At 31.3% G+C, this 22,228-nt stretch overlaps 1 protein-coding gene across 1 annotated transcript in view; it reads left to right on the top strand.

Moving 5' to 3' along the window:
- The window catches only part of LOC139496420 (myosin-10-like), a 139,366-nt gene that overhangs the window by 18,534 nt on the left and 98,604 nt on the right, over positions 1-22,228 (top strand). Inside the window, exons 9-14 of the mRNA XM_071285013.1 lie at positions 898-983; positions 2,182-2,282; positions 3,648-3,827; positions 5,399-5,422; positions 8,004-8,070; positions 10,010-10,116. Coding sequence (XP_071141114.1) covers positions 898-983; positions 2,182-2,282; positions 3,648-3,827; positions 5,399-5,422; positions 8,004-8,070; positions 10,010-10,116 — 565 coding nt within the window. The remainder of the gene's footprint in view (positions 1-897; positions 984-2,181; positions 2,283-3,647; positions 3,828-5,398; positions 5,423-8,003; positions 8,071-10,009; positions 10,117-22,228) is intronic.

Below are 22,228 nucleotides of genomic sequence, written 5' to 3' on the forward strand. Positions count from 1 at the left end.
CAAGAGTTTGTATTGACAGGTTGCTTGAATATTTATAATAAAACACATAAAACTTAGTCTTGAAATTTATAGAGCTGTTGTTGACATTTGAATAGACAGGATCAGATAAGTGGCATTTTCACGATTTTATTTTTTTCTCAAAATACAAGAATATTATTCTTGTTTTTCTGTACACCAATGTTAGTACATGAGATTAGGTATGCATACTGGTTTCATCATCAGTGGCTTTGAATATAATTGTGTTAGGATCACTACCCAACAAAGATCATCGGCTTTTTCAAACACCACACAAAGTGGAGTTTATCTCCCTAGGATTCCAAATTTTTGGCATCAGAGAGAAGTTTGTTGGCGCTTCAAATTTTTCTACATATTGAATGAAAAGAAATAGTTTTGTCACATTTTTATGAATAACTACTGAACAAATTAACTTAATTGCATTCACAGTTTCAAATACACTAAATTGCGAGTAGAGGTATGCTTGTATTCTTGTATTAATTCTGCTATCCATCAATAGCAACAAAGCAAAATTGTCAGTAAAATTTGTTAATGTTGTCTTTTGATCATGTCACTATCCAATTTATGCTGATGATTCCGATTTCACCGATAGAAATATGTTACTTCAATAGTCCATGATCAAATGATCTATAATTTCATATATATACTACACTATATTATAAATGTGCTTATCTCATAACTTTTTTTTTAAATTTTATTGTACATTTATTTAATGTTTTCATAATAATAAGATTTACTTCAATGGAAATTTCTTTCCTTAAGTTGTAAAGAATATAACATTGATATTACTGCATGAATTCAGTTTTAGAAACTTTTGCTAATATTCTATTGATTTAGATTGATAGTACACATGGTGTAATTTGATTATGACGATTTTTACAGAGGTAAAAAGAAGTTAGAGAAAGCTTTAGAAAAGGCAAAGGAAGACCTGGGTTCTCTGTCTGAAAAACTCCATAACTTACAGCTAGGTGAGTCTGAAATCTATACAGCCTGAACTCTGTCAGAAAACTCCATAACTTACAGCTAGGTGATTCTGAAATCCACACAGCCTGAATTCTCTCAGAAAACTCCATAACTCTAAGCTAGGTGAGTCTGAAATCTATACAGTCTGAACTCTCTCAGAAAACTCCATAACTTACAGCTAGGTGAGTCTGAAATCTATACAGCCTGAACTCTCTCAGAAAACTCAATAACTTACAGCTAGGTGAGTCTGAAATCTATACAGCCTGAACTCTCAGAAAACTCCATAACTTACAGCTAGGTGAGTGAAATCTATAAAGCCAGAACTCTCTCAGAAAACTCAATAACTTACAGCTAGGTGAGTCTGAAATCTATACAGCCTGAACTCTCTCAGAAAACTCAATAACTTACAGCTAGGTGAGTCTGAAATCTATACAGCCTGAACTCTCTCAGGAAACTCCATAACTTACAGCTAGGTGAGTCTGAAATCTATACAGCCTGAATTCTCTCAGAAAACTCGATAACTCACAGCTAGGTGAGTCTGAAATCTATACAGCCTGAACTCTCTCAGAAAACTCCATAACTTACAGCTAGGTGAGTCTGAAATCTATGCAGCCTGAACTTTCTCAGAAAAACACTAGAACTTACAGCTAGGTGAGTCTGAAATCTATACAGCCTGAACTCTCTCAGAAAAACACTAGAACTTACAGCTAGGTGAGTTTAGATAAATAAATAGAGAAGGAACATAGGGAATTTGTCAAAGGGACAACAACCTGACCAAAGAGTAAAAAAAACATCTGATGGCCACTAATGGATCTTCAACACAGCAAGAAAACCCTCACCTGGAGGTAAACAAAAATGTGTACTAGTTCAGTGAAAATTGACTTCGTACTAAACTCCTAAACATATAAATGAACTATAAATACATACAAGACTTACAAAGGTCAGAGGCTCCTGACAGGGGCAATATTATAATGCTGCTTGGTTAAACATGTTTAGTGATCTCACTCCCTTTACATCTAATTTAAGTTCAGTGTTCTGTATTTAGATGTTTTTTTAACAATTTAAAAGTTATACAATATTGTTGGATTTAACCTCCAATCAATTAATCAATCAATCATCATTGTGTATTGTGCTACCTCTCCATTTCAAAACCAGAGATAACCTATAAATATGGCATTGGACAAATTTCTGTTTTATTTACAGATTTGGAAGACAAAGAGTCAAAATACCAGGATTTATTGAAGATGTTAGAGAATAAAAATCTGGAGTCTCAAAAGTATAAAACTGCAGCAGAGATCGCTAAGGTAACAGAGTAACCTGGTACTAGGTAATATTGAGTTGCCAAGGTAACAGAGTAACCTGGTACTAGGTAATAATGAGTTGCCAAGGTAACAGAGTAGCCTTGTAGTAGGTAATAATGAGTTGTCAAGGTAACAGAATAGGTTGGTACTAGGTAATATTCAGTTGCCAAATTAACAGAGGAGGCTGGTATTGAGAGACTCTATTTTCTGGCTCATTATAGAACAGATTTTCCATCCCATCAAACCCATACCATATATCTATTCTATGGCACAAAACTCAAAACAGACATAGTCTAATATTTTGCCATCTGATTATATATAGTCAAAGCATTTTTACATTATTTTTATAGACATTTTCACATGTTGTCATGTGTAACAGGTTATAAATACAGTTCTATATATACCCAGTAAAAGAAGTATTTTTATAGTATAGCATAGATTTATGGTTTCCCAGTGTAAAAGCACAGCGTATATATATTTCACATATTATACTTTTTACTTTATATACACATACAGTAGTCATGTCAAAAAAGTAGATATTTATATAAATGTGTTTCTAAAGGCCATTATAAAAGTTTCTTCTCCCCCATGTTTTTTTTCAAAGCCATTTTAAAGCTATTGTCTTTCTGCTTGCGGTTTACATACATAACATTTAATTTAATATTAATGTATAAGAAACAAACCTAATTTTTAGCATGGTGTGTGATTTCTTGTGTAGCTTTCTTTCTTGAATTAGAATTTTCAAATTGTGTGTTTATTCTTTATCTTTTATTAATTTGCACTTATATTTCATATATATTTTCACTTTATACAAATATATATATGTATGCTTAATTCAGTAGATTTTCTTTTCAGGTTGATTTTTGTTTGAATAGAAATATATTTTGTGCTGTACTAACAAATTATCTTATATATTCTATAATGGCAACTTTAAAAAGAAAAAAGTTTTACTTTATAAAATGATGGGCAGTTACTATGTAAGTCCTATAAGTCTGTTTATTTGACCATATGACAATGAACTGTACTTACTTACTAGAGGAAATAGTTGACAGATTTTCATTTAACCTTTGTCATCATATTTGACCTTTGCTATTATTATTTGACCTTTTACATTACCATTTGACCTTTGGCATTATAATTTGACCTTTGACATTATAATTTGACCTTTAACATTATTATTTTACCTTTGCCATTATAATTTGACCTTTGCCATTATCATTTAACCTTTGTGATTATCATTTGACCTTTGCCATTATCATTTAACCTTTGTGATTATCATTTGACCTTTGCCATTATAGAATAAACAGATGTAATATTTGAAACTTTTTCTGTAGCTGCTTTTCTTTTCATGCTTTTCTCTACTAACAGAAAAATGTGACGGAATTAGAGATTGAAAATGCCGTCATGAAAGAGGACCTTGAGAAACGCAAGAATTTCATGAAAGATTTACAAAGAAAACTGAATAGAGCAGAAAATGAACTCTCTCAAAATGATATGTTGAAAGACATTCAAGCTAATCAAATATCTGATCAATATCAGGAGACACAGGTTTGTACTGAAGTTATCTCCCCTTTAATACAAAAATTATTATCTCCCCTTTAATACAAAATTTATTATCTCCCCTTCAATACTATTTAAAATGTTTAACGCCTCTGACTTGCTTTTCAGCCCTCACACAGTTGGGAAATTGCTCCTTTCATACAAAATTATTTTCTCCCTTAAATGTAAAATTATTACGTTTCTTTTTTGGTGAGTTTTTTGTTTCAAATTCAATATAACTTAACTCCCTTGCATCACAGTTATTATCTCCCTTCCATTCTAAGTATTAGTTATTGATTGTCCCCCTTTAGATACCAAATTTTCTCCTTCTTTCATACAAATTTATAATAATCCTTACACTCAAAATAACTGTAACTGCCTATATTAAATATTATGATTCTCCAATTAGAAATTGCAGTCAAACTTTACATTATGAATTATCTCCCTTTGAAGTGATAGGATTGTGTTTATCAATTTAATAAGTGTTTTTGTAAAATTTCATCTAATATGAAATTTTTGTATTGCTTGTCAAGTTCTTATACTTAAATGATTGAAAATTACCTTTCTTTATTTAAATGTAATTTGCACTGTCTGTGAAAGTTATTTATAACATTGTGTGGCTAAATAATGAAAATTATTTTTCCATTTACAATTGTTGACCTAAAGTAGCTAGTTTAGAAATGTGACATAGAGGAAATATGATAGAAATTGTTTTAATTTTCTTGCTGGATTAGGTAAAGGTTTTTTTGGGGTAAAAGATTGCATTCATGGAACCAAAACCCTTATGTATATATAACTTCTAGGGTTAAGGCCAATTAAGATTAATTGATAGATTTTCATCCCTGCCCGCCCCTCTGAAGTCGTCCCGCCTCGTTTTTTTTTAATTTAAAAAAAATTACTATTTCTGGATTTCATTCATGACCGTTACCGGGAACCATCGATTTCGTTTCATTCAAAACTTCCTGTTTCAAATTTGGGTTTTGTTATTTCTTCAAGTAATCTAACGAAAATGATTAAGTCGACATATTGTGCTGCTCTATGATGACAACAGCATCTACCGAAGAATAGAGATTGATTACGAGAAGGGCATGGAATAAACAAGTTACGAGTAAAACGCTGTGTCCAAGAATGCAAATTTTGGTATGTCACAAATGATTCAGTAGAATACCGTGTTTTTTAAAATTTATAATATAATACAATGACTTTGTCTTGAGATATTTATTTAAGAGTTTGAAAAATTATATATGATTCCTTCAACGGCATGTATATGCTTATTTTACACTTGTTTATACCCCGGTGGTATGAAGAACTGGTGACAAGAAGGTTTCATATGAAATAAAATTTATAGAAATGAAATCCTCCCACTCGCCCTATTTTTTTCAAAAAATCTACTAATTAATTTTAGTTGGCCTAATCAACACAAAATAAAACAAAGGAACGTCAAATTTAAGATATAGGTTAATGCCATCACAAAATAAAAGCAATTTTTACCCTTAAGGGCTGACAAAGCATTTTAATTAAATTTAATGAAGGATATGATTTCATGATAACATGTTATACATTTGTTACATTAATGCTAGTCAATGGAGGCACTCACAGCAAAGGTAAAGTATAAATTCTCCTAACCTAGAGCTTGCCCTAAAACATTGTGTACAGATTCTCCTTACCAGAAGCTTATCGTAAGACATGAGTTAAGTACAGATTCTCCTAACTTAAAGCTTATCTTTAAACATTAGTTAAGTACAGATTCTCCTAACTTAGTACAGATTCTCCTAGCCTAAACCTTATGACATTAGTTAAGTACAGATTCTCCTAACTTAAAGCTTATAAGACATTAGTTCAGTACAGATTCTCCTAACTTAAAGCTTATCTTATTACATTAGTTAAGTTCAAATTATCCTAACTTATAGCTTATCTTGATACATTAGTTAAACACAGATTCTCCTAACTTGAGGTTTATCTTAGGATGTTAGTTAAATACAAATTCTCCCAACTTAAAGTTTATCTAAAGATGATAGTTAAGAAATCATTCTCCTAACTGAAAGCTTATCTAAGGATGTTAGTTAGGTACAAATTCTTCTAACTGAAAGTTTATCTTAAGACATTAGTTAAGTGCAGATTATCTAAAGCCTGCCAGATTAACAAGATTTTAATGTTAAATCAAAGAGTTCTGAGACCAGGAATATTTGAATATTAAATGGATTCCAACTTATCGGAATGTGTTTAAGGATGAGGATTAATTTTATAAAATACATGCTTCTGTTTTATTGTTGTGGCTCAATTGCAGTGACTGAATTCAGATTTAAAAAGATTTTTTTAAATTAAAAGTGCTTAATACATGCATAGCTGGAGATTGCTAAGATGCCATGTTTTTTTAAAAAGGAAACATTAAAAATGTTAGAGGAATTTAAATAAAAATAGCCATTAACAAGCTGCTTATCTGATACAAACTGCATGCCTGTATTCATTTACCTCCCTTTATTTATTTATTTGCTTCATTAGGATTCTCTAAGGTAACGCATGGCTTATTCTGATGTCAAACTGAGGCTTCACTCATTGATTTATCGGACATCAACTCTGCAACAAGACAAAATTATAGTAATGCTCATCAACTCCCCATTTATTTTCAACTTACTTAGTTCATACTGTAGATTCTTCTTTTGTTGGATACCAATTTTACTGGTTTTGTGGGTATAGCTGAACTCAATCCACGAAAATTGATACCCAAGAAAATAATTGAATCCACAGTTATTACAAACGGTAGGCCCAAATGCTGCCACCTTTTCTTCATATATATATATGTTCTAGTGTTGCAGAGCTTGTTGTCATAGTAATAAAGCCTCTGTCTGAGAATCAGAATTCTGCTCAGACTGTCTTGTCTGTCTATTTGTATATTTCGCCACCTTTTCGTAACATTTCTATAATTATTGTAATTCTTTGTCATGTATATAGTCAGAACAAACGTGTCGTAGATGTAGATTGCACCTAGTTATGTAAGGTAGAATTCATTGTTTCAAAAATTCTAATAGGTATGTTTACCATGTAGTTGAGAAGAAAAATAAAAAAACTGAAGAGGGCCAATGGCTAAAACGTCTTGAAAATTGGTTTATTTTAAGGTGGTACCTAACACTACAGGGAGATAACTCTATAAAATCAGCAGAACGTTTTAATGACGTTGTGTTGTTAAGGGAATATTAAGCTTCTCAATGATCAAAATAAGTGTTCGTCAAACTCCTATATAACCAGTGTAATTTTTCTGATAAAACGGTTGGTTTAAATTTTTGTCAAAGCATCAAAGTAAATATTTTGTCAAAATTTGAAGAAAAATAAACGAACCAAATTAATTTTAGTTAAGGTGTTGGGTACCCCCTTAAGATAAAATTGTCAAACTAAGCAATATGGAGAAAAGATGACTAATTGTTGGTACTTGTTGTCAATCATCACAGTTTAATTTAATCTGTTTGATGTGTAGTGTAGACGTACAAAGAACCCCATACCCTAAAACATCCTCCTCTCCAAAAAAATAAATATAAAACAGTAGAACAAGCAAAACAACATTTTGCACTAGCATCACTGACCAAAAAGAGATGTAAAAAACGTAAGTATATACCGAAATACCAGTGTTAAGTACAAATGTAAAAATACATATATTCTTGCAGTATTTAGAAAAAAGTTTTGAATGCACAAAGTATATGTATTATTATGGATTTATCGCAGGCTGATTTCGGGTAAAATTATAGGATAAACTTTTTTTGCCTAAATACTTTCACTTGTTAAGTATATTTTGTAGTCGTTTAGGAAGAATGTATTTATGCAAGCATTTATGTATAAATAGTTATTGGATATACATAATTCAAACAGAAAACAGATATATTACTAACAAAAAAAAAAATGTGATCACCCTGGCATTTGTCCAAATTCTTAAGAACTGTGGTTACAAGATAGGGTGTTTTAAATTTTAAGAAATGCAAAGGATTGTGGGTTATTTCATATAAGCTGACAAAATGAGAACCAAACTGTGCAATTAGGAAATACATCCCAGAATACTATAATCTATGCAAAATGATAGTCAAGTTGTGAAAAATGAAGATAAGGTCATTCCATCGGTTGACTTTCCATTGTTGAGGATGATGTTACCAATCAAAATGATTTATAGTAACAAGATTTGATGTTCTTCATTTTCAGAAAAAGATACAGGAACTTCAGGAGACTGTTGACAAGAATAAATCTAAAACAGAAGAAGTTAAGAGGGGTAGGTTATTTAAATCTAAAACAGAAGAAGTTAAGAGGGTTAGGTTATTTAAATCTAAAACAGAAGAAGTTTAGAGGGGTAGGTTATTTAAATCTAAAACAGAAGAAGTTAAGAGGGGTATAAAAAAGAAGATGTGGTATGATTGCCAATGAGACAACTATCCACAAAAGACCAAAATGACACAGACATTAACAACTATAGGTCACCGTACGGCCTTCAACAATGAGCAAAGCCCATACCGCATAGTCAGCTATAAAAGGCCCCGATAAGACAATGTAAAACAATTCAAACGAGAAAACTAACAACCTTATTATTGTAAAAAAAATGAACGAAAAACAAATATGTAACACATAAACAAACGACAACCACTGAATATACAGGCTCCTGACTTGGGACAGGCACATACATAAATAATGTGGCGGGGTTAAACATGTAGGTTATTTAAATCTAAAACAGAAGAAGTTAAGAGGGGTTGGTTATTTAGATCTAAAACAGAAGAAGTTAAGAGGGGTAGGTTATATAAATCTAAAACAGAAGAAGTTAAGAGGGGTAGGTTATTTTAATCTAAAACAGAAGAAGTTAAGAGGGGTAGGTTGTTTTAATCTAAAACAGAAGAAGTTAAGAGGGGTAGGTTGTTTTAATCTAAAACAGAAGAAGTTAAGAGGGGTAGGTTGTTTTAATCTAAAACAGAAGAAGTTAAGAGGGGTAGGTTATTTAATCTAAAACAGAAGAAGTTAAGAGGGGTAGGTTATTTAGATCTAAAACAGAAGAAGTTAAGAGGGGTAGGTTATATAAATCTAAAACAGAAGAAGTTAAAGAGGGGTAGGTTATTTTAATCTAAAACAGAAGAAGTTTAGAGGGGTAGGTTATTTAGATCTAAAACAGAAGAAGTTAAGAGGGGTAAGTTATATAAATCTAAAACAGATGAAGTTAAGAGGGGTAGGTTATTTTAATCTGAAACAGAAGAAGTTAAGAGGGGTAGGTTGTTTTAATCTAAAACAGAAGAAGTTAAGAGGGGTAGGTTGTTTTAATCTAAAACAGAAGAAGTTTAGAGGGGTAGGTTGTTTTAATCTAAAACAGAAGAAGTTAAGAGGGGTAGGTTATTTAATCTAAAACAGAAGAAGTTAAGAGGGGTAGGTTATTTAGATCTAAAACAGAAGAAGTTAAGAGGGGTAGGTTATTTAATCTAAAACAGAAGAAGTTAAGAGGGGTAGGTTATTTAATCTAAAACAGAAGAAGTTAAGAGGGGTAGGTTATTTAGATCTAAAACAGAAGAAGTTAAGAGGGGTAGGTTATATAAATCTAAAACAGAAGAAGTTAAGAGGGGTAGGTTATTTTAATCTAAAACAGAAGAAGTTAAGAGGGGAAGGTTATATAAATCTAAAACAGAAGAAGTTAAGAGGGGTAGGTTATTTTAATCTAAAACACAAGAAGTTAAGAGGGGTAGGTTATTTTAATCTAAAACAGAAGAAGTTAAGAGGGGTAGGTTATATAAATCTAAAACAGAAGAAGTTAAGAGGGGTAGGTTATTTAAATCTAAAACAGAAGAAGTTTAGAGGGGTAGGTTATTTAAATCTAAAACAGAAGAAGTGGAGGTATGTTATTTAAATCTAAAACAGAAGAAGTGGGGGTATGTTATTTAAATATCTATAATGACAGCCTGGGTATACTTTGATAATTGATAAAACAATTTTTTTATAATATATGTATTTTCTTTGTAAATTGTTTTGTTCTTTATTGGCCAGTGATTTGTTATGGCTTTGTACCTTTTTTCATTTAAAGCGATATGAAACCTCACTTTCATCATTTTTTTAAACTAAGCATTTCTGACTATTGTAAGGTGATTCTTCTGAACAAGATCCTATAAAATTGTTAGTAATAACTACTGATAGGTAAAGCTTTTAGTACATGTGTACTAAGTTTGAGTTTTATTTGATAGAGATAGAGAAGTTCCATGAGACACAGATTGTAGCCATAACTCAAGCTCATGCTGCTGAAGTAGACGCAATGAAGAATGAATATGAGGAAGAACTGAAGAAAGCCAAGGTAAGTTGTCTCCCTTGTGTATTCAGTTTGAGAGTAGATTATCTCCCTTGCTGTATTCAGTTTGAGAGTAGATTATCTCCCTTGCTGTATTCAGTTTGAGAGTAGATTATCTCCCTCGCTGTATTCAGTTTGAGAGTAGATTATCTCCCCCTTTTCTGGCATTAAGGTACTGTTGGTAAAGGCTGTTTTGCATGTTGTAGTTCTATGTTTTGTATGTATTAAATGTAATAGCCAGTAGTTACAAATTTGTTAGCATGATTTATATATTATTGGCTCTATGTAAAGTAAAAGTCAAATTAGTTGTATATGTTTGCATGACTTGTCTCCCTTTGTATGTATGTAATGCTATATTTACTGAAGTCTAGATTATGTCCCCTTGTCTTTAATATTAAGCTATTTTCATGTGCTTGTTTGATATGTAGATTTTCTTTGTTTTCCTCACATTAAGTTATAAGCTTTGAGTATTTGTCCTCATTAAATTTCGATTGTTCACTTTTGTAAGTAAGAGCCAGACTCCATTGTATTGTTAATGATAGTTCTTATGAACTGTGGATTTATTATTATTTGTTGTATACCAATTTTCGTGGACTTTGTGGGTATAAGTGAAAAAACAATGAAAAATATTCCATAAGCTTATATGCTCACTTTAGCAAATCAACGAAACTAAATATCCATGAATAATGTTACTTTTCCTCAAATTTACGAAAATTGGTACCCACAAAAATAAATGAGTCAACAGAATTTCTTATATGTCCTTAATAGATGACAACAACACATCAGTGTCCTCCCTTTACTGTTTTGTGACAGATATATATTTTTATGATTACCTGTATAGATCTGAACCTCCTGTAATAATTTATAAAATGTAAGCTGTCTGTGAACAAAATGTAAAGTTCATCACTCAACAACTCATCAGTTAACTCCCTTTACTGTTTTTTGACAGCTATATATACTTAATCCTGTAATTATTTATAAAATGTAAGCTGTCTATAGACAAGATGTAAAGTTCATCACTCGTTACATTGGTAACAAAATTTGCTTTTTTTTCTGTTAACAAAACTACAACATTATAACACATGAAACTATGCAAATGTTGAAAAAATAATAATTTTAATCATTGAACTGTTACCATGGCAACCATTTTTTTTTCAAAATGTACAAATAAGTAAAAAAAATAATGGTGTTCAATTTTTCTAGTACTTGACCAAACATGAAGTTATTTGCCATCAAGCCTTATGAATCATGACATATTAAAAAAAAGTGATGATATTACAAACATTTTCTGAAAACAATTCAGCATACAGTAAATGATACCTGAAAAACAATTCAGCATGGTAAGGGTTAATAATAGATGAAATGATGTGTTCATTGCTGAATGATACATTTCAATGTATTAGTCCCAGAGTGAACAAAATGTGAGTTCATCACTGATAATGGCAGTGAACAAAATGTAAGTTAACTATAGCAGTGAACAAAATGTAAGTTGATTATAGCAGTGAACAAAATGTAAGTTGATTATAGCAGTGAGCAAAATGTAAGTTAATTATAGCAGTGAACAAAATGTAAGTTGCAAAATGTAAGTTGATTATAGCAGTGAGCAAAATGTAAGTTGATTATAGCAGTGAGCAAAATGGAAATTGGATTCAACAATTTGAGTTCATGATTAAAGTATTGATGCCAAAACCAAAATTAGCTATAAAATAATGATAGTAAAAAGACATAAATGTTATATTACAAAACACATTAGATGAATGTATACATACAATGAGTTCCACAATCCATTATGTAATTTTTCTATCATAAAAAATAAAATGTAAAAACTTGTTTACCTTCAATTTGAATTTATTTTGTTGTAGGTCAGATCAGAAGCCCATTTTTTAACTTTCAAATGTTTTTTGATTGAATTATCGATTATATGATTGTTTCATGAATTTGATGTTTAATATAATATGGAATATAGGATTCCTTTATACTAGTAGTGGTTTCAAATTCTTTTATTTGATTTTAGTTCATCTTTTAAATGTTTATTTGGAATTCAAACCCAGGAGGTCTGTTTTAATCTTTAATTGATAGAAATTCTCACTAAATCACTTGAAATGAACATCTTTATGTAAACATGCTACTTTCATTTTTAAACTGAAAGTAAACAATCTACTTTAGATTTTGTTTAAGATTTGTTAAAAGTTTTACGATTTGACACTTGTGTGTCATTACAGATTTGTTGAAGAACTTTGATAAAGTGGAATTCTTTTGTCTTGGAATGAATAGAGATTAGCAATGATTGCAAAGGATTTCATTATATAATCAAGATATGGAAGAGAAATATAATGATCTTTCAAATTGTCTATTTTGAAATACATGTAGTAAGATTTTCATTTACAAAAAAAAACACTTTTTATGAAAGGAAGGTGGGTCTCATTTTGAATTCCAAAGAACATAAATGCCAAATCCAAAGTCCTGTGAAAATAATGTGTCTGTATGTTCCCAATTCAAGATATAATTAAATCTTGACTTACTGAATTTCAGATGATTTAACTGGCTATTCCTGAGAGTTAAACTGCTCAAACCCTATATCAATTTCCAATATATAGCGTACGTGGATATATATTCAAATATGAAGTATTGGATATGTAATATATATATTGATGAACATCCAATTTAACATCATGAACCTCATTTTGTCTTTGGTGGATAGTTGTCACATTTGAAATCATACCACATTTTCTTATTTTTATATATATAGCAAGGGATTTGCATTCAGACAATAAGTGTACAATATTATACCTTTTTTTTTTCTTATATTGAGTATAAGAAAGTTAACAATTTAAAGAAGTATAAAAATGTAATTTGACCCTGTCAGTCATAAATTTAATTAAAAGTTGTAAGTTGATCTATTACCCCTGTATTGATATGTTTCAGATCATTGAATAATAATGAACCATTTCAATTAATAAATAATCTAACAAAAAATATATACAGAAATTACAATTGTGTCAAATTTTATAGGCCACTCTCAAAGAATTGTTTGTTATTACAAGGAAACATGAAATTCTCTGGTTGCTAAGTTGATTTTAGGAGAGCCATGTTGTATTGGTATAAGTTGATTTTAGGAGAGCCATGTTGTATTGGTATAAGTTGATTTTAGGAGAGCCATGTTGTATTGGTATAAGTTGATTTTAGGAGAACCATGTTGTATTGGTATAAGTTGATTTTAGGAGAGCCATGTTGTATTGGTATAAGTTGATTTTAGGAGAGCCATGTTGTATTGGTATAAGTTGATTTTAGGAGAGCCATGTTGTATTGGTATAAGTTGATTTTAGGAGAGCCATGTTGTATTGGTATAAGTTGATTTTAGGAGAGCCATGTTGTATTGGTATAAGTTGATTTAAGGAGAGCCATGTTGTATTGGTATAAGTTGATTTTAGGAGAACCATGTTGTATTGGTATAAGTTGATTTTAGGAGAGCCATGTTGTATTGGTATAAGTTGATTTAAGGAGAGCCATGTTGTATTGGTATAAGTTGATTTTAGGAGAGCCATGTTGTATTGGTATAAGTTGATTTTAGGAGAGCCATGTTGTATTGGTATAAGTTGATTTAAGGAGAGCCATGTTGTATGGTATAAGTTGATTTTAGGAGAGCCATGTTGTATTGGTATAAGTTGATTTAAGGAGAGCCATGTTGTATTGGTATAAGTTGATTTTAGGAGAGCCATGTTGTATTGGTATAAGTTGATTTAAGGAGAGCCATGTTGTATGGTATAAGTTGATTTTAGGAGAGCCATGTTGTATTGGTATAAGTTGATTTTAGGAGAGCCATGTTGTATTGGTATAAGTTGATTTTAGGAGAGCCATGTTGTATTGGTATAAGTTGATTTAAGGAGAGCCATGTTGTATGGTATAAGTTGATTTTAGGAGAGCCATGTTGTATTGGTATAAGTTGATTTAAGGAGAGCCATGTTGTATGGTATAAGTTGATTTTAGGAGAGCCATGTTGTATTGGTATAAGTTGATTTAAGGAGAGCCATGTTGTATTGGTATAAGTTGATTTTAGGAGAGCCATGTTGTATTGGTATAAGTGCATCAGACTACTAACACCAATGTTCATGGTACAATCCCTGTTTCCAAGAGATAATTACAGGGACTGAATTTTCGGCTCTTCCTTGACACCATTTGCGAGTATGGTCTTGAGAAAGGATTGTCCGTTGGAAGGGGATGATAAATGGCTGACATATATTAAGAGAGAGAGAGCAATATCTCTTGCATGTAAAAGACACCCTTGTAGATTTTAAAAAAGAGCAGGCTTATGCTGCTTCAAGGCAGCACTTGCACCCTCAATATATAAAGAGATTAATACAAGTTGCAATAACTTGTTATCCAATGCACTATAAATGAATATTATTAATTGCAGGATACACTGAGAAAAATGCACTTTAGCAACTGAAAATTTGTGCTTGAATTCAACATATTTTAGATTGGAATTTAAGTAAAACTCACATCTTATTAAATTTAAGAAAAACCCTTATAATGTTAACTATTTTTTTGTATAAAAAATGAGAAAAGTACTAAAAAAACAAGACCCTTTGGTGTCCTTGTGCTGTTCTTTGTTTGGGTTGCTGTCTCTTTGGTTTACGGGCAAGCTGAAGACGGCCTGTTGGTGCCAGATTTTCTTGCTATGTTGAAGACCCATTTGTTGTCTTTGGCTGTTTTCTGCTCTTTTGTCGGGTTGTTGTCTCTGATACATTCACATTCCTAGTCGTAGTTTTGTGATATAGTGCACAATATTTTAGATTTAAATTGAAGTGTACCAAAAAAATCTTCATGTAATTTCGGTTGGATTTTTTTGCGTCATTTGGTTGCTGTCCGGTTGACCCATAGCTCATGTCTTGCCAAAATTGTTAGAAATTGTAAACTCTCCTATCAGATCAATTTATGAAATTTTAGAAATCTTAACTTGCCCTCATTATAAATTAAAGTGTACAACAAAGAAATACTATCGACTTGTCCTAATGATAAGTTTGAGGGGTTTGTATATTTAAACAGACATCGTGACAAATTGAAAGGTTTTGGTTTGAAGTGAAAAGTTTGTCTTACTTCTAGAGTGGAGGATTTTCTCTTGGTAAACATAGGCGATTAAACTGCCAAAAAAATTGATAAAAAATGAACGAAATTTTTGATTATCTTTATCGTGAATTTTTAGCAATGTATTTTCTGAAAAACTGTCAACAAGCGACAAAAATGAATTTCTTGTTGATATGAATACTGACAGAATTAAATAAAAGATGTGTTTAGGAAGAGCTTCAATACATCTGATATTTTTATGAGTGAGAATCACACTAGATAATTGAATGCTTGGACTGGATTGTAGGATAGAAAAAGTGCGAATTGGAGGAATTTCATTTGAAAACATTTTTTTTTTTAGATTTCTGTTGAAAGCATCGTATATTGGATACACATAAAGTTCTTATATCATTAGATTATTTATTTCAATTGGGATATATTTCATGTGATTATAAAAGTTTTAAGAATGAAAATTTAGGAGGAACTTTAAAGAGATTTTCACTGGCAGCTATTAGATTCTCATTGATGCTTTTAGATGCAGGTTGCTCATTAATGCTCTCTGATGCTCAGAAATGCTCATTAATGCTCTGTGATGCTCAGAAATGCTTCTTGATGCTCATTAAAGCTCCTTGATGCTCATTAATTCTCTTTGATGCCTGGAAGAAAAGGAAAAACATTAATGGAATACGTCAGAAAAACCACAGAAAGATTATTGTTGTTACACTTTTCATTTCTGAATATACATGAAATCACTGCCTCTGGACTTGCTGCAAACAATTCTGTTAATCAATGAATCATTTTGATATAATGGCATTGTAACTTTGATTTTCATTTTGTTTGGATGCCATTTAAACTGATTCCCTTTTTGACAAAATACTGATATAAATCTGATTCGTATCAATGTTTAGATTTGTTTCAGCATTGACATTTGACATCTAAAATTGAAAATATTTAATTATTTTACGGGAAAAAAAGTAGCAAATAACAGAAAAATTCAATACTTTTATGAAATAATGACCCCCTTAAATAGTTAATTATTGTAATAGAACTCGGTATAGTGTTGATTTTAGGTTGAATAGTTAATTATCGTAATTCTGGCTTGGTATAGTGTTGACTTTGCATTTTAAGAGACATTTAAGTGAAATAACGTAGGAAACTGTAACAAATTATCAGCGAAACTCAATAATTACGAGAGTCAAATTAATGTTTAGATATGTCAGCCTTGTTGTCTTAAAGAAAATAACAACCAGTTTCCAAACGACTGTAGATAATTACTGACAATTAAAGAATTTCTGTTATTATATTCATAGTAACGGAACTATTTATATAGTGACGTCGTGAGGGTTAATATTAGAATTATTAACTTTCGCAGCGTCTCCCAGAATTCTTTTATGATAGGATTTTCTGATATTTAGAAATTGGTGCTTTTTTAACTGACTAATGTATTTTATGGGCAAGGAATGAAAAAATCTTGACACAACTAGTATGTATTTTTAATAGAATTAAAAATTTTGAAAGTCAATTAAAAAATAAATTGCTAAAACACAAAAATAGTTTCCATTGATTTTATTTGTAGTTTTTACATGGATTCTAAATTCAAACTTGACATGTGTGTTTGACATGTGTAGTTAACATTTTAGACAAAGCTGAAAACAAACTTTAACCGAAAGATTTTTTTTTATTGTCGAATATAATGGGAGAAAGATTTATTATGAATTAGTCCTTAAACAATCTAAAACGATTTAACATTTCAAATCTTATCTTAATTGTTCAAACTAGATTAATTAAGGCAAATGAAATTGATAAAGTTACAAATTTTAGAAACAATTTCAATTATTTTGTTACGTGTGGTCAATTTTTCAAGATCGACGGTAATCAAAAAAAGTTATCTTGAAGTTATGTAATAGTTTTATTTTCCCTACCATTGTTTTTATTTTTCATTGAGTATGAAAAAATTTACGCAGTCACCTATTTTTACACTGATTGAAGCCGATAAAAACTATTGTGTTAGAAATTTATTTGTTTTCAACCCTGTAAAATTGCAAGCCTAAAAAGAAGATATTCTGTGTATATGATTTCGTACAGACTAAAATGTTTGTTATGCATTCTAAATGTCAGACAAATGGATAAAAAGTGATTGTATTTGAATTGGACGGAAACTTGCAGTAGAAAGTGAAATTTACATGGATCTCATTTGTAAATTGTCAGAGCCAACAATATAGTCTGATACTATATTAAGGATGTTAATAGTAAAAAAAATGAAGTTTTTTAATTACAACAAAATTACATTGATCAAAAGTGTAAAGCAGCAATGTTAGAATAGTGACAATTTTTTCAAAGTGACAGATTTCATTTGTGGGAATTTATATTGACAGCAATATATTTTGCTATAACAATTTGTGATATGAGAATTCAGCACTAAATTGTTATTTATTCATAAAATAATACTGCAATGTTTCATGATTCAAAATTGAAAACTTAAGGTGATTCAACACTACAAAGTGGAGTAATTTGACACAGCAAAGTTTATAATTTTTATAGTTTAGTGATTCGTCAATGTAAATTTTCATGCTTTGACACGTCAAAGTTCCTGATTGGACACCATAACATTACATGAATCAACACTGCAAAGTTTCAAGATGAGCAGATTTGTAGATAATGAGAGACTACAGGGTGTTCTGATGATAAATGAAAAGGTGAGAATGTATTTATATGTCAAGGTCACTGGTTTTACATGAGACAAGGTCAATAGGTCATGAGCAGATTTGTAGATAATGAGAGACCACAGGGTGTTCTGATGATAAATGAAAAGGTGAGAATGTATTTATATGTCAAGGTCACTGGTTTAACATAAGACAAGGTCAATAGGTCATGAGCAGATTTGTAGATAACGAGAGACTACAAGGTGTTCTGATGATAAATGAAAAGGTGAGAATGTATTTATATTTCAAGGTCAATGGTTTTACATAAGACAAGGTCAATAGGTCATGAGCAGACTTGTAGATAATGAGAGACCACAGGGTGTTCTGATGATAAATGAAAAGGTGAGAATGTATTTATATGTCAAGGTCACTGGTTTAACATAAGACAAGGTCAATAGGTCATGAGCAGATTTGTAGATAACGAGAGACTACAAGGTGTTCTGATGATAAATGAAAAGGTGAGAATGTATTTATATGTCAAGGTCAATGGTTTTACATGAGACAGGGTCAGTAGGTCAATAGGTCATTGAGCAGATTTGTAGATAATGAGAGACTACAGGGTGTTCTGATGATAAATTGAAATGTGAGAATGTAGTTATATGTCAAGGTCACTGATTTTACATGCGATAAGGTCAATAGGTCATATGTTATAAACAGCTTTTAACAAGATCAAGAGAACAAAAATTCTTCACTATAACTTCTAGAAAGGTCAACAAACCAAAGGTTATTCACTCATTTAACCACTCTTGTCACCTTTATTTGTACTCATTAAAGTTTGGTTAACTCAAAGTATATGTTCATTATATGTTATAAAGTTTGTGCAATATCATGCCTTCACTTCACTTCTGATAAGGATTTGAAGCTCAAGGTGATGTGTTTGAACCCTTCTGAGGTCAGACAAGGTCATGTAGCCAAAGAAAAGGTGAAGTTGGTATAATGAGCTGTAAGGTTACTTGATGACCTTGGTTATACCTTGACTTCTTGTTTATTATTGTGGAGGCAGGACGACTGACATTCCTTTTCAATTAATGAGGATCTTAAAGTCAGCAGATAATACTATATTGAGGAGTAATGTTATTTTCATTGATATTAAATTTTGTGGTTATGCTGAGGTCTGCATATACATCTGTAACGTGTACACAGGGTAAGTGTGTCTGTTTCTATTTTAAAATAAGTCCGTTACCAGTTTGATACTGGATCCAAAATGTTCTATTTACAAAATATATAACAATTCAACTTTATTCATAAATTAACGTCAATGAACCAAAATATGTACAACAGCTCTTTGTGTTCTCATAAACTATCTACAATCATTCTACTTTAAATATATACAACTGGTACAAATTTGTACTATTACAAATTTGTCCTGGGTCCGGAACAAACTTGTCCTCCTGGCACAATTATGTACCTTACAAGTTGGTCACACAGACTGGCACTTGTCCTTGTTCTCTTGGAACTATTTTGCACCTTACAAGTTGGTCACACAGATCCATACTTGTCCTATACATGATGGTACCCTTCAAGCTACGACTTGTCTTAATGGTACATTGTGGTACCCTACAAGTTGGTCACACAGATCCATACTTGTCCTATACATGATGGTACTCTTCAAGCTACGACTTGTCTTAATGGTACATTGTGGTACCCTACAAGTTGGTCACACAGATCCATACTTGTTCTGTACGGTTAACGTCATACTTGACAAACTACAGTTGAACAAGACTAAAGAACAGGCACCAACCTTGTTCTTTGTTGCATTCGAATCATGAATGCAATTCTATATTGGGGTACAAAAGTGCATTTATTCAATAAACTACATATATTAGAGAATATTAACAGGCACCAACCTGTTCTTTATTACACTTAGTAATAGATTTATATAAGAGACAACGATCTCAAATATCCTTTCTCTAATTATCTCGTACCTTACATATCATGGCCATGGTCTTCGTAGCATCAGACAAATGACCAAAAGCTAGGATTCGCTCCTCCTTATATACCCCAAAGATAGCCGTACTATTCTTGAATGAGGGGTGTTCTACCGAAATGTCTCGTTACTCATTTGGACAGTTTCCTTTGGAACACCCTTTCACATTTGACCTGACCCAAAATTTACCACGCGAAACATCTTATTATTTTATACGTTTATTAAAGTATTATACAAATATATAAATTAAGGCTTCTGCCGACTGTAACTAATGTAAACAATCTAACGGAAGATACAAAATCATCATACATCTTTGGAAAATTGGACCTTTAAGTTGGTTATTTATGTATACCCTCCAAAACAATGAAAATTGGACCTTTAAATTGGTCATTTACATATACCCACCAAAACGATGAAAATTGGTAGTAATCACAAATCAACATTAGGAAAACACTACAATGGGACACAAAACAATAAAAAAAATAACTAAAAACAATCGTAGATTGAGATTTTTGTTTTTTTGTAGTGAATTTATAAAAAAAAAAAAGATTTTTAATTGAAATTATATGAAATTGTATGCAATTTACAAGAATATTATTTATCAAATTTGAACACAATGCTTGAAGCTGAATTACAATGATGCTTTTGATGTACACCAGCACAAACAAGCTTTGGTTTATGTTTGAATTACTTGGACTGAGGTCTCAAGTTGGACAGTTGATCAGAATAGTTTTGCATGGTGAAAATAGAGAAAACGTTATCCTCTAGAGTGGGTCTCATTGGGGTCTAAGGATGACACGGGATTGTCGATTTTTTGTAAGCGTGACACGTGAAAGTCAAATTATTGTGTCGTGAAAACGGGAAATGAGGTCTTGCGGGACCCGGGAAATGACAAAAAAATGAGAATTGCTTACGTACATAGTGTAAGCGGGATACGGGAATCTGAACAGTAAGCGGGATCCGAGATTGGAACCCCCCAATGAAACCCCCTCTAGATTTCTTTGGAGATTTTCTTTTTTTCATTATATTTTATTGAGAGTCAAACATATGTAGAAATGAAAAACATAATATAAGTCTTCTTTGAAAAAGCACTTTGTAATCCGAAACCAACATTTATGAAACAAGGGGAACAACTGCAACAGCAAGCCATTATCAATTAGGTTTAATCAGAGTTGCCTCCCATTGTACATATTAAAATTTTAAATTATTACATTGACTTACAGTATGTAACAATCAGGTCTCTCCAAGTTGTGAAGAAATAGTTGAGGTGTTTTACTTGAAAGGAGTTGTTTCCCCTTACATGATTTTGAAATCCTTAAAGATTTACTAGCAATATTAAAAATATTCTAGAAACCATGCTTTCATTATGGACAATATTATTTTTCATTGTGTCAAAAATAAAAAATAAGTACATTATGTAGTGGACATAATCATGTATGTTGGAAGTGTTAGCAACTTCATATTTTTCTTTTTCTTTTTCGTGAAATGGACTTGTTTCTTTTTAAAAATTAATAACTTTTAATATATGAAATTAAGTTAAATGGTCAAATATAGACCAAAAAAGTAGAGAACTTGCTATTGCACAATGTTGAAAGCTGTACAGTGACCTATAGTTGTTAATTATTAAGTTGTTTGATCTCTGGTGGAGAGTTGTCTCTTTTTGGCAATCACCTTCCTATTTTTATATTGTGTGTATCAATCAGACAATAATTATCTGTCCACCTTAGGGGTCATTAGAAACTATATTAAACTGGTTCAGACAATAAATTATTTGTCCACCTTAGGGGTCATTAGAAACTATATTAAACTGGTTCAGACAATAGATTATTTGTCCACCCTGGGGGTCATTAGAAACTATATTAAACTGGTTCAGACAATAAATTATTTGTCCACCTTAGGGGTCATTAGAAACTATATTAAACTGGTTCAGACAATAGATTATTTGTCCACCTTAGGGGTCATTAGAAACTATATTAAACGGGTTCAGACAATAAATTATTTGTCCACCTTAGGGGTCATTAGAAACTATATTAAACTGGTTCAGACAATAAATTATTTGTCCACCCTAGGGGTCATTAGAAACTCTATTAAACTGGTTCAGACAATAAATTATTTGTCCACCTTAGGGGTCATTAGAAACTATATTAAACTGGTTCAGACAATAAATTATTTGTCCACCCTAGGGGTCATTAGAAACTATATTAAACTGGTTCAGACAATAAATTATTTGTCCACTTTAGGGGTCATTAGAAACTATATTAAACTGGTTCAGACAATAAATTATTTGTCCACCTTAGGGGTCATTAGAAACTATATTAAACTGGTTCAGACAATAGATTATTTGTCCACCTTAGGGGTCATTAGAAACTATATTAAACGGGTTCAGACAATAAATTATTTGTCCACCTTAGGGGTCATTAGAAAC

The sequence above is a fragment of the Mytilus edulis genome, chromosome 11 (assembly GCF_963676685.1).
Source record: "Mytilus edulis chromosome 11, xbMytEdul2.2, whole genome shotgun sequence".
Lineage (NCBI taxonomy): Eukaryota > Metazoa > Mollusca > Bivalvia > Mytilida > Mytilidae > Mytilus > Mytilus edulis.